Consider the following 14156-nt stretch of genomic DNA (forward strand, 5'->3'; position numbering starts at 1 on the left):
ATTCTTATTTTATGATCATGGACAAAGAAAATCCATTTATATTTTCTAAGTTAAAAATAATTTTCAAACTTTTAACAGAGATGATCATGAGTCTCAGCTGCTGTTTTTATCTTTAAAACAAGAAAAAAGTTATTTATGATACTTTTATCTCAAGGAACTATTTTTCTGATAGCTAAAAATTTCTTCTAGATACATTAGAAATGATAATAATGTAATGTCTTCTTTACTTTCTCTATGCAGATTGCCAGACCAGCTCTCTTTGACCAGCATGTCGTTAATTCTATGGTATCTGATATTGAAAGGGTTGATTTGAACAGCATTGGCTCTCAAGCCCTTCTTACCATTTCAGGCAGCACAGACACTGAATCTGGTATCTACACTGAACGTAAGTCCATTCTCTTTGTTTAGAACAAGGTTTCCCAAGCTCAGGAAATTGACATCTTGAGCTGGGTAACTCTGTTGGAGGAGCCTGTCCAGTGTGTTGTAGGATGTTTAGCAGTATCCCTGACCTCTACCCATTAGATGACAGTAGCAGCCTCCTCCAAGCTGAGACAACCAAACATGTTTCCCCACATCGTCAAAGGTGTTCTGGGCTGAAAAATCACATCTGATTTAAAAAAAAAATCTGGTTTATAAAAATATTTTTAATTAAAAAAATTATCTTCTAATAAAAAATAGTTATAGTTACTCACTGTGAAAATACAGAAAATATTGAGTAAAATAAAAGTCATCTATAATCTTATTACCTAGAAATAAATGAAATGGAAATAATCTGAAAATAATCAAAATGGTTTTGAGTTTTGTAAGTTTTCTTTCAGTTTTACATTACATGTGTACAAATTTGCATGTGTTTTATAGTCTTGTCATCCTGTGTTGTATGATACATATCAAAATGGTATCACAGCACAATACTGCTTTTCAAAGCAGACTCCCTACTCAGATTTAGACCATCTGACAGAGACTACCAAGCCAATATGTGTGGCTAGACAACTAGTCTTGAATTCCAAGGGATAACAGCCACTATTTTTTCCTCCCACTGTCTTTGAAAAGACAAAGCCTGCAGCCTCCCATACACTGGTGCACAAACTATGGACTGCTCTCTGGGGCCCAATGTCAACTCCAATTTTTATTTCCTAACGCAAAATAGTATTACCTTTTGAGATTCAGTAAACCTTAAACCCTTTAATAGAAGGATAGTCTTAAACTGTCCTTTTAAATATTACATGATAAAACGTTATTCGGGTAAATGGCTCAATTCTGCAGTGAAGAACTTAACTTTTACTAAAGATAAAGGATATTTTGGAAAGCAGGAAATCACCAAGCTTAGGTTCATTCATTAGCTTTTAACTAATCTGTTCCATTTAATGAAAACATTAGACTCAAAATGAATATTTAACTACATAACCAACTTAATCTTCCCTAGTATATGCATACACATATATATAATATTGAAATCTATATTTCAATATATACCAAGATATATACACTTATTAAAATTTTGGGCACACTTCTAGAGGCTGAGGTGGGAAGATTGTTTGATCCCAAGAGTTCAAGACCAGCCTGGGCAACATAGCAAGACCTTTCTCTACATTTTTTTTTTTTTAAATGTTGGTGCATGCTTGAAGTCCAAGCTGCTTGGGAGGCTGAGGCAGGAGGATCACTTGAGCCCAGGAGTCTGAGGCTGCAGTAAGCCATGATCATGTCATTGCACTCCAGCCTGGGCAACAAAGCAAGATCCTCTCTCTCTGTCTCTCTCTCTCTCTCTCTCTCTCTCTCACACACACACACACACACACACACACCATTGAAGAGTACAGTACTAAGGATTTTTTTGTTACTGTTTTCAATATATGATACTAATTCTTTTCACCATTTATCTGTCTTTCCCTTTCATGCTATCAAAGTATTGATGATTCCTAGTTTTAGGTTTTCTCTTGGATTCCAAGTAGAGTGCAATATTCTGTTTTCTTTTCTTTCTTTTTTTTTTTTCCTGGGTAGATGACTCTATCACTGTGTTCCAAGAACTGAAGGATCTCCTTAAGAAGAATGCCACCGTGGAGGCTTTTATTGAATGGTTGGATACTGTGGTAGAGCAGAGAGTTATTAAGGTACTTTTTAATGACAGATTCAGAAAATAAGTTTCTTGTTAAGAGTAAATGCTAAACTGGCTATAATTTTTTGATTGGGGGGAGAGGGGTGGAAGGCGGTGTGTGTGAAGGCTTTGAAAAGCTTTTGATGCTCTACGAATAAGGCAGGCCAAATATTGAGATTAGGAGTATGTCAAGATTTGAGAGCACTGGGCATGGATTTCAGTATATTTCTCCTTTCTCGCCCAAAGACTACAAGATGCTCTGCCTTCCCTATCAGTCAATAACATTACAGCTGATAACATCAGCAGAGAAAGATAAACCTAGAAACTGGAATGATCTGGCCCGTTTCTAGAAAGCAAGATTTCATAAATGCTGATGGAAAACATGGTTCTAAGCATTTGCATTTCTGAATTCCAAAAGCTCAGTATTTTGTGTTTTCTCTGTGGTTTCTTAATTTTCTTCAGTTAACCTAGTCATCCATCATGAAACAAGCAATAAGAACAAATATATCCATCACTAGTTGGTGTTAGCTATTCCATATCAAGGAAAGTAGTTATAGTTTGGGGACTTTTTTCCTTCTGGAAGGAAAATAGCTTACCATTCAGTACCAAAGAAGCCAATCATTCACAAAAATATATAGCCCTTCCTTCACACCTCACTTTCTGTTCTTTTTAAAGCTCTGTCAAAGAAAAATTAAAAATAAAAATATTTTGAAAATTATTTCATTTTGCTGTCTAATTCTGTTAGGAAACAGAGCCATATTGAATACAGACTTATTACCCTTAGAACATCAGCAAAGACAGGCTAACATTAAATTCCCAGGACAGATAGTTTTATTTGATGAAATAAATGCCATGCCATCTGTCCATTTGTTAGACAGTATATTTACCTCTTGATCTAACATAGGATTAATGTAGTACTGAGAGGACAGATTTTATAGTTTCATTTTGTTCCTTTACTTTTAGACCAGCAAACAAAATGGAAGGTCATTAAAGAAGAGAGCTCAAGACTTTCTGTTAAAGTGGAGTTTTTTTGGTGCTCGAGTAATGCATAATCTCACCTTGAACAATGCATCCAGTTTTGGTAACATATGTGCATTATAAAACTGTTCTTACATGAATTATATCATTTGTTCCCCAGTCACATCTCCTGTCAATTTTTAAACATGTTACATTGTCACTTCTTAAACTGTATCTAAATATGGAGCTATGAGAAAATGGTAGTTATGAACCTGGGTTTAGGAGTCAGACCATAAGCAGGATTAAATCCTAACAATGATCCTCTCTGGCTGTGGGCCAATCTGCTCACTGAAGAAGGGGAAGACTATTCTCTTCAAAGGGTTATGTAGGTACTTTGGTGAGATGATGTTTATAAAAACAAATTGCCTAGCACTCAGGAAATGCTTAATGCATAGCAGCTATTATCATTACATTCCATCAGTGCTTGGATAAATTTTCTTTGTTAAACGATAATTAAGACATTATTTTACAAAATTATTATTCATTGCAATATGGCAAATTTCTGCATCTTTTCTGAGCACCCATATAGCTGCACTCCAGGAATCAATAAACAGCTTAGAAGACACACTCTCATGTCTCTGACCCATCTTTCCTGTTCTATACGCCTTGGGAGACACAGAGGGTTAAGTTAGCTTTTTATAAAATTGAATACCTTCTTTTTCCTTAAAATTCCTGAGACTCCTTTTTATAGTTATAATGTTAAGCTCATGGGTAGGAACTCTGCATTTGGTAGCTGCATTTCAGGAAATCTTCACATTATGAAAGAGATTACAATTAACTAAATTGTTTGTATTTAATGTTCCGTAGAATTAAATAAAATCAGTGAATTTGTATTGAAGAATAAACAAAATGCATTGTCTATTATTTGAAATAGACTTCCCATATTTAAAGTTTTATAAAATATACAGCATTGAAGTCTGGTCTTACTACGAAAAATACTTTTGTTGGAAAATCTATTGAAGAGTTAAAAGAAGTTTTAGTTTTCCAGAACATATTTCACTTGAAAATTACTCTTTTAGTTTTTGCCAAATCTAAGAATATTTTGTTTCAGGCTAGAAAGATAACTCTTTACTTGCCTTTTTTCAGACCATGTTCGCCATTGTCTAATTATTTAGTACAAAGTAAACAGAAATAGAGCAGAGTAGAGTCATTCTCCCCAAGTTAAAGCTTATCACACTCCAATGTGTGCCCTCTTAAAGCATAAAGCATGTCTCACTTTCATCCGTATTTTCCTTTGATGTAATTAGTGGCCAAAGAGCTGGCAGGACAGTACACACAGAGAGCAGGGCAGGCAATACACAGAAAGATCAGAGATCCAAGTTAAGCATGTTGGTCTTAGCAGGTCATTTAAAGTCCAACAAGTATTTGTTTATTTCAGTTGCTCCTTGTAAAGTGTTGCGAGATGGTCACAAAGATAACTGACTTCTCTTTCCCTTTCCTTCTCTTTCTCTCCCCTTTTCACATTTCACACTGTCCTCTCTTCATTCTCCATCCATAAACAAGGTTCTTTTCATTTGATTCGAATGCTTCTTGATGAATACATTCTCCTGGCCATGGAGACCCAGTTTAATAATGACAAAGAGCAGGAGTTACAGAATTTATTGGACAAGTATATGAAGAATTCAGGTAACTTAAAATAACTGTTTTGTTTTGCGTATTTCTTTGTTTAAATCTGAAGTTCAAGAATTTGTAAGTGCAAATATTAAGTGGGTTTATCATAATCTCAGAGTTTTTCTCCAAACTAATTCTCACCATATAGTCACACTATTGGGGCACTATTTTTCTTTCATTCATTGATATGTACAGTAGTCAAAAGTACTTTACTGGAAACTCTGAAGTATACAAAATTGGTGATCTTAATTTCTGGGAATTAAGGTGAAGTTGGAGAAGTGACTATAATACAAAAAATAACTGTAATTCAAGACACATATGGTATACTACATAGGGAAGTGGTGTAAAAATAGGTTCTATAGGAGTTTAGAGAAGGAAGGAAACACATCTATTTGGGATGGGACAACTTGCATTTTGAAGACTTCACTCCAAAGTGGATTATTTAGTGCTCCTCATCTACATCCACATCCACAAATATGCAGCTAAAAAAACCCTAGCATCACTGCCAAGAGCAAAGGTCTGCTAGTCTCACTTCCCATGGGAAACATTGCTTAGTAGTTTCCAGATTCAATACTCAACAATGAAACATTTTCATTTTCTTTTACTTGGGTGTATCTACTAGGAATATGAGAAAAAATCTCAAATTTCCCATTTTAAAAACTCTTTACAGATGCGAGTAAAGCTGCTTTCACTGCTTCTCCGAGTTCATGCTTTCTGGCCAACCGTAATAAAGGGAGCATGGTTTCCAGCGACTCTGTGAAGAATGAAAGCCATGTGGAGACAACCTATCTCCCTCTGCCATCCAGTCAATCTGGAGGCCTAGGCCCTGCTCTGCACCCGTTCCCTGCTGGGAATACAGACAACATGCCGCTCACAGGTACGCTAAAGAGAACTGCTTAGGTTCCAGCGCATCTCAGAGAAGCCTGTTCCTTCGTTTTTCTTAAAACTCGTAACCTCTACTCCAGGAATTCCAACAATAAGAAAGGATGATCTTAACTGAGTTTTAATAAAGATTTATAATATTTTTGTGATTTTCAGCAATGGTAATAATACTGTTATTAACACAGGTTTCATGTTTTAACACACTTCATAAATTATATTAGAAGTATGAATAATTAATTTAGTGGAAGAAATAATTAGATGAGGTATACATAAAATTCTTAAGATGCTTTGAAGATAAAAAAATGGGTTGCTTATTTTTGGATTTTGAGGAGACTTTATTTCTCCTTCCCTAAAAAGTAGATTCGGCCTCGGTGCAGTGACTCATGCCTGTAATCCCAGCATTTTGGGAGAATGAGGCGAACAGATCACCTGAGGTCAGGAGTTTGAGACCAGCCTGCCCAACATGGCGAAACCCCATCTCTACTAAATATACAAAAAATTAGCCGGGCATGGTGGCAGGCACATGTAATCTCTCTTGAACCCGGGAGTAGGAGCTTGCAGTGAGCTGAGATCAGGCCACTGCACTCCAGCCTGGGCGACAAGAGTGAAACTCCGTATCAAAGAAAAAAAAAACTGGATTCTGCTATTTTAGGTTAATTGTTACAATAATTCTCCCTTTTGATCTAAGGTTCTTTTTGTGTCAAAATGAATATTTGGTGGCTTGACCTAGCTACTCGGCAGTATTTTAAATCTGCTTATTGCCTTGTGTCTTTTCTGAAATCTTTTTTATACATTACTTCTTTTCATATACAGAATTTTAAACCTAGAAAAGCCTTATAATTCAGGGGTCCAGTTCTACCAGTGGAACATCGGAGGCCCAGAGAGTTGGTCGCATTCATAAATCACATTACTTATCAGAAGTGTTTGCATGACATTTTGAATTGACTGCTTTGAAGCCATGGCCATTTTGACATTAGAGACTTTTTCTTTTTACCCTAAAAGTCAAACAGTTTTACAATCAGCTAATTTTTTAATTATGGGGAAATATGAGCAGCAGACACCCACGCCCTCCCCATGCTACCTGTGGAGAGACCACGAAGCCCATCCCAGACTTTCCTCTATAGTCACCAAATCCGTCTCCGCTGTTGTGACACATACATGTGTTGTGATTATATTTTTTAAATTCTGGATTTTTGGTGCTTTTCAGTTTAGTTATTTTTGGAGGGCAGGAATGAAGCAAGTTGGAAAACAATACATTAATAAATATTTTGAATATTTTTTAAAGATGTGAGCTCATCTACTTTAATATGACACTAAAGGAATGTTCTGGTAATTTTTTGCAGGTCAAATGGAGCTTTCACAGAATGCTGGTCATATGATGACACCACCCATTTCTCCAGCCATGGCAAGCCGAGGAAGTGTCATTAACCAAGGACCAATGGCAGGGAGACCCCCAAGTGTGGGCCCAATACTGTCAGCTCCATCACACTGCTCCACATACCCAGAGCCCATTTATCCTACTCTCCCTCAAGCCAACCATGACTTTTACAGCACCAGCTCTAACTACCAGACTGTGTTTAGGGCACAGTCCCACCCCACATCAGGACTCTATCCTCATCACACCGAGCATGGTCGATGCATGGCTTGGACTGAACAGCAGCTTTCAAGAGACTTCTTCAGTGGTAGCTGTGCGGGGTCTCCATATAACTCCCGGCCACCATCCAGCTATGGCCCATCCCTGCAAGCCCAGGATTCACACAATATGCAGTTTTTAAACACAGGAAGCTTCAATTTCTTGAGCAACACAGGAGCTGCCAGCTGCCAAGGAGCAACACTGCCTCCTAATTCACCAAATGGTATTGATATGTAAAAGAATTTTTCTTGGTTTTTGAGATGGCAATGAGGCAGAATCAGACATTGCGTTCCACCTCTGCTGACCAGCATGTCCTTTCACTTAAGGCTTCCAAAGATCATGGAACAGACATTTGGAGCTGATTTCTGTCACATACACATATATTTCCTAATTTTTGTGGCTTTCCTAAAGTTGCCCTTCTTCCTTCTTTTTTTTTTTTTTTTTTTTTTGACAGGGTCTTGTGCTGTAGCCCAGGCTGGAGTGCATTGGCAGGATCATGATTCACTGCAGCCTCAACCCCCTGAGCTCAAGCAATCCTCCTATCTCAGCTTCCCAAGTAGCTGGGATTACAGGCATGCATCACCATCCCTGTCTAAATTTTAAATTTTTTCTGAAGTTGAAGTCTTGCTATGTTTGCCCAGGCTGGTCTCAAACTACCAACTTTAAGCAGTCCTCTCTCCTTGGCTTCCCAAAATGCTGAGGTGCCTCCCAAAGGTGTGAGCCAGCACCCCTGGCCTGAAGTTGTCCTCCTAAATACCACACATGTTACAAAAAAAAAAAAAGAAAAAAAAAAGATAGGTAATATCATATGTTTGAGATCTACCTTAACAGCCCCAAAGAAGAATATTCTGTCTTTTGAAAACATTTTTAGTGGATAATATTTCTTCCAGATAACTAAAAGCAGATTTTAAAGATTGGGACCAAAACAGGTCAATAAAAATTGGAAGTTAAGGGAACTGGAGAGACCTGTGACCTTGAGTCACCAAAATAGGCTTTGTGTGTAGACATCTTTGGTGTCTTTCTCCTAAGTGTAGGCCAGTCTTTGTCTCCCCTAAATATGCATCTACACATGAAAGTAGTATTTTTGTGACAGGTGATAGTGCTTTTTTCTTTCTTAGTAGGTAGCTCTTGTTAATTTAGATAAGGGAAATCTGACAGAGGTGTAATCTGGTCTTAAAGTTAATACAATTATTATGTATTATGTATTATGCTATAATTATTATATTAAATTATGTATGATGCTACAATTCTTACGTATTAAAAACAAAAAAAAACCAGCACAGTAAACCTTATCTATATACAAGCGCAAATCCAGTTCTGTAGCATATATAGATAGATACACATGTAATACTTGCAGTTTGATATCTTTAGCACATCACCTAATTACTTTGTCACCTTTTTGCTTTCTGAAAGTTCTTTGTAGTAAGTTAACAGCAAATTCTCAACATTTTCTGTTACAGGATACTATGGAAGCAACATAAACTACCCAGAGTCTCATAGGCTCGGATCAATGGTGAATCAGCACGTTTCTGTCATCAGCAGTGTTCGCTCACTGCCCCCCTACAGTGACATCCACGATCCACTTAACATTTTAGATGACAGTGGTAGAAAACAGACCAGCTCGTTTTACACAGACACATCATCTCCAGCTGCATGTCGAACTCCAGTCCTAGGTAAATTATTTTAGTAGTTCTTGGAAACATTTTAAGAAGTCGTTGACCTCAGGTATGCAGCATTACTTGAGGGAGATATGCTGAGGTGAATTGAGCAAGCATGTTCCCACGGTTGATTTATTATTATTACTTTGGATCTAAAGTTATATTTTTTGTATCTGACTACACAGTAATAGGTTTTCATTTCTTATTGTGTATATCTCCATTATGCAACCTACTGCTAGATCTGTTATGTTTTACAAAAAAATAGCTGGTATCTATTAAGGAGGCAAAAAATTAATATGACCTGTCAAATGCACTCTAAAACTGTAAGTTTTAAAAGGGCAGTAATAATATCTTTTTCTCACTCTTGATTAGTGTTGGACCCAGTTGTAGTGGCAAGAGGTATCTTTAGGTCTCATGATCTCCATAAGTATCCAAAAATCACTCCAAGATTTAAAAGAACTGGTGTCTTGTGATGGGTGCTACTAGCATTCTCTCATTCTTATTTAAAATGTGATTCAACACCTCGAGAAAATGTTGCTATTTTTATTACGCTCTGACATATCATGTAAGTAAAAATAAGAAAAACAGTGTGCTTGCCATGAAACCTCCTGGAATCTTCTTCCAACCAGGTTACCTTCTTAATCCTTGTCTATGAAGAAATTCTGCAACTGGTACTAGTTGCATCACCAGCACCTAACAAAATGTCTGCCACATAGTAGAAACTCAATAAGTGAGTGAGTGAAAAAAGGAATAAAAACTATATATATATATATATGTGTAGTCTATAAATAATTAGTATAATTAGTATGTTATTGGTAATAACATAGATTTAGTCACTATAGATTTAGCTTCTAAAATTACTAATAAGATTTCACAGGGCGAATATATATTCACTAAGTATCAAGGCAGAGTGTTAATATTTATATGAGATGGTTAAAATCTTCCAGTGAAATTGATTTCAGACTAGCATAAGTAAAGGGCATTGACACACAACTAGAGCATAAGGGAAAATGGAATCAATTTCATCTCTCCTCACTCAGTGTACCTTTCCAATAATTCAATAGGAAGTACTCCTTCTCTTCCTGTCACTGTCACACATGCTCCCTGAGCAGAATCTAGCAGCTCATCTCCTGCTATCTGCAAATGGTCATTGCTTCTAGGTTACTCTAATGAAGCAGAAAATTCCACTTCAGGAAGTTTTCTCACCATGAGACTAAAATGTACTGTGTTGCTATTGTTACTATTAGTTCTGTTTACTTGAAGAGATAGCGGAAGCTTTGACGAAACATAGGTTTAAGAGTAGGGTGGAGTCTAAGCTTTAGTTGATCAGAGCTGGCTTACAAGTAGATTGCAAAGTGTGATGCAGGGTAACATGAGGGGATAGAATAAGTGGATAGGTAGTGCAAGCAGAATTGAGTTCAACTGTTTCTTAATTATAAAGCCTGGTTCTTAGACAGAGAGCATGCCATGTCAGCAATAAGAAAGTAGCAACCATATATGAGGGAAATACAGAGTTAGTGAGCCAGTTAGTGAATTTTATTGAGAACCTACTAGGAGCCAGACTCCATTCTAGATGTGAGGATATGGTGGTGATCAGGCCATAGTTCTTGCCTGTAAGAAGTTTACATTATAGTAGAGGGACAGTAAGGCAATAAATATATGAGCAAATGCATTAAAAAGATAATGCCAAATACTCTGAACTTGATTAAATAGGGTAAAATGACAGATAGTAAAGGAGGAGCTGCTTTCTGTAGGACAGCTGAGAAAGGAATCCTGAGGCAGAAACATTTGAATTGAAAGCTGAGTGATGAGAAGGAGGCAAAGATGTGAAGATCTGAGGGAGGAGTTCCAGGCAGAAGAAGCAGTGAATACAGGACCGCTGAAATCACAATAAATTTGAAAACAATCAACGGGCAGAGAGCAGGCCAGTGTGTCTTAAGCATGTTGAATGAAGGAGAGAGTAGAGCAAAATAAAACAAAAAGCAGGGGCGCATCTACATAGGGTAAGATGCTTGGATCATGTTCCACGGGTATGGGAAGCCACTATGGCATTTGAAATGAGTGAAAGTTTGATCTGCTCTTCAGCAATATCATTCTGGCTGCTCTCAGGAGGGTGAGTGGGTGAGACAAAGGTGGAGATCATGGGACCAGTCAGGAGGCTGCTGTGTTGGTACAGGAGAGAAAAGATGGTGGTTTGAACTACAACCACAAAAGTGCAGATGGAAAGAGAAGGTAGATTGGGGGATGTAGTTTGGTGATAGCACTTAAGTTGAAATTGAGTTTTCTTTGTGAAATATGTAGAGGAAATAATTTCTGGGAGACTAGCAAGTGGGAAAAAAATGGAAGAAAAGATAATAGATCTGGTAAACCATACAGACTCAAATTTAGAATAGGTATGTGTGCTAAGTGCAAAAATAAATACAGGGAATTAAAATGAGTGGCATTTGCAGAGAAAAGAAAATGTCGATCAATTTTCAATTGCTGATTATATTTTCCCTTACAGCTTCCAGTTTGCAAACCCCAATTCCTTCTTCCTCATCCCAATGTATGTATGGAACTTCCAACCAGTATCCAGCTCAAGAAACCCTGGACTCCCATGGAACAAGCAGTAGAGAAATGGTATCCTGTTTACCACCTATCAACACTGTGTTCATGGGAACAGCAGCTGGAGGCACTTAAACCACCAATGTGGGAGGGGGTGCTAAAACTTAAAAAACAATCTCTACTGTGCAAATATCATTATTCACTCAGACTTCCATAAGAGTAAAGAAAAATGAATATGCAGTGGCTGACATTGTTTTTAAGTCACTGGTACTATGGACAACTCCATAGTGAATGGAGTTACTTGTAGAGTTTGCCCTGCACACTAAGAGTTTAAAATGTGAGCTCATTATTAATCATAGTTTCAAAAATTATCAAATAAAACCAGTGAAGATTTGAAGATGCAAACATTTCAGCTATGAAGATTTACATTTCACTTTCTAATTTATTAAACGTCTGTGTGCCCTTTTATCTTTGGTTTCTTTTAAAAGTATATTTAATGCCTTTACAATACCTTTAATTTATTGGGATCTCAGAATCATTGTTTACTATCCCTTATTTGACAAAAAGTCAAATGTGTATGTTCTACCTCCAATGGAAATGTTTACAAGGTCAAGACTTAATTCAATTCAGCCAATACCAAAGTTGCTTGACTTTCAATTCCTGTGCATTAGTGTGATGATTTCTGTCACATAGCAGCATTCCGATTCTATGTAACTGAATGGAGATGATAAGTGCTTTCCCCTCTTTATTTAAAAAAGATTAAAAGGAATAAAAGAAATAATGTATGGAAATATTTTTAAAGGTGTGGTGCTCTTGGGGCTGGTACTGTTTCTGAAGAGTACTGGGGATTTACTCTTTAATCTCAGCTCCTTTGGATATGAGATTAAGGAGTAAAGTTGTTTGGTTAAACACTATAATTTTAAAACATTTGCATATCATATCCTTGCCTATAAATATGAAGAAATTGTGAATTATAGACTATTTGAAACTTTGCAGATTTAGAAGCAGTCTTTTACCAAGTACTTTCTTATACATTGAAAGTAAATGAGTGTTCAGGGATTAGCTTGATGCAAAGCCTAATTCAGAAGTGAAGGAATCATTACATATAAATTAATACAATTTGATAACACTATCTTTCTAGCTCTGTTTCTTTTTCTTTTCCATATGTGTTCACTGAAAGGTCTATTGTAACGTTCATGGCATGTGGTAGGAGACTTCCATTAACTTTACAGGCTTCTCCTATAGTCTTATAACAAGCCTCATATTATTTGTTTTAAGGATTAGGTTATCCTATAAACCCCAGGTACATCATAAAAGGATCTATAAGCCCCAGATACTCATTATACATCATGATGGAATTTGGTAAAACAAACTGTAGAATTTTTTTCAGCAAGCAACAAACAATTATCTGTGGACCTGTCAGAGTATGGCTACCATTTGCTTAGTTGTATGTTCAACGGTATGCAGTTTATAATCTAATTAATTGAACAGAAAAAGATTGCAACAGTAACAAATCGTGAAGAATAGCAAATTAAATGTTCTATTCTTTGTTCTAGAAATATTGTAGAAATACAGAGGAGAAAAGTAATAAAGACTTGGAATTAAGTAGTAAACAAAACAGCTTTAAAAAGCTTTTGGCCATAAGTCTTGAAAATTAACCAAAATTTTAACGTATACTAATTAAATATATGTTCAGCATCTATGTGTCAGACACTTCATTATATAACAACATGGAAGATACAAAGATAGGAAAGACACTGTCATACCTTGTACATTTTTGTGCAACAATGAAGGGGTAATGTGATAGAAAATAGAAGCTCCCAGAGGATTTTTGAGTAGAAAGGCAACGTGGGGAAAGTGATGTTTAGGGAATATCTAACACTAGTTGGAGAGAGGGACTGAATCGGATAGGGGAGAAATTAGCCTGAAAAGGGGGCTATTTGGAGTTTGTTTCTCTGATCTAGATGTCCAGTGGATAAACACAGAGAATACTTGGAAGCAGAGGGAATGAGATCAGGGAGACAGAAAGAAGCATTTCAAAAGAATGTATTTAAGGATTTTCTCTAACCCTGTTTGCAAAGGATTTCCCTACCCTATTTGTAAAGCATTGCAGTGTAAATAATTTGCCATATATTGATACCCTCTTTGTAAATGAGAGAAAATGACCCGGAGCAGGGAGACGCTTACAAGACAAGTGAACAGCATCTCTGGGTCTCATTTGCACCTGGCTGATAACAAGGTGCTCAATCTTGACGCCAAGAGACGGATGACTAACTTGCTGTTTTTGTCAGGCAGTGGGACTTGAGTTTATCTCTGTTAAATGCATGACAGTGTTTCTCCATGCAGGCGCTATTGGCTTTCAGGCAGGACAGTTCTTTTATCTCACTCTTCTGCATATTGGACAAGATTTATATCCCGGGCTCTCAAACACGAAATCTCAATAGAACTCCCTTTCCCAGTCATTGTGACAACCAAAAACACCTCACAGTTTTTCAAATGCCTCTGGAGAGGCAGTGCTAGTTCTGCGTGAATTAAAGGTGACAGCGTCTTTAATTTTACCTAGAAGGAGCGTGAGACAACATAGTACCTCTCTGCCCTTCAGTCACACTCATCATTTAAAAATGGTTTCCTTCATGGATCTAAGCCTGGGTGCTCAAGGCGTTTTCTGATATTCTTGTTAATTTTAATAGGTTAAAGGATCTTGCCTAGCATTTTAGTA

The 14156-nt window shown here is 36.9% G+C and overlaps 1 protein-coding gene across 1 annotated transcript in view; it reads left to right on the top strand.

The window, feature by feature from the left end:
• The window catches only part of RFX6 (regulatory factor X, 6), a 58698-nt gene extending 46468 nt beyond the window's left edge, over positions 1 to 12230 (top strand). The window contains exons 12-19 of the mRNA XM_012002344.1: positions 241 to 385; positions 1999 to 2108; positions 3056 to 3173; positions 4613 to 4735; positions 5391 to 5597; positions 6946 to 7458; positions 8696 to 8908; positions 11397 to 12230. Of these exons, the coding sequence (XP_011857734.1) occupies positions 241 to 385; positions 1999 to 2108; positions 3056 to 3173; positions 4613 to 4735; positions 5391 to 5597; positions 6946 to 7458; positions 8696 to 8908; positions 11397 to 11572 (1605 nt within the window). The 3' untranslated portion in view covers positions 11573 to 12230. The remainder of the gene's footprint in view (positions 1 to 240; positions 386 to 1998; positions 2109 to 3055; positions 3174 to 4612; positions 4736 to 5390; positions 5598 to 6945; positions 7459 to 8695; positions 8909 to 11396) is intronic.
• The last annotated feature ends 1926 nt before the right edge of the window (positions 12231 to 14156 follow it).

Source organism: Mandrillus leucophaeus, unplaced genomic scaffold (genome assembly GCF_000951045.1).
Source record: "Mandrillus leucophaeus isolate KB7577 unplaced genomic scaffold, Mleu.le_1.0 Scaffold683, whole genome shotgun sequence".
NCBI classification, from domain to species: Eukaryota; Metazoa; Chordata; class Mammalia; order Primates; family Cercopithecidae; genus Mandrillus; species Mandrillus leucophaeus.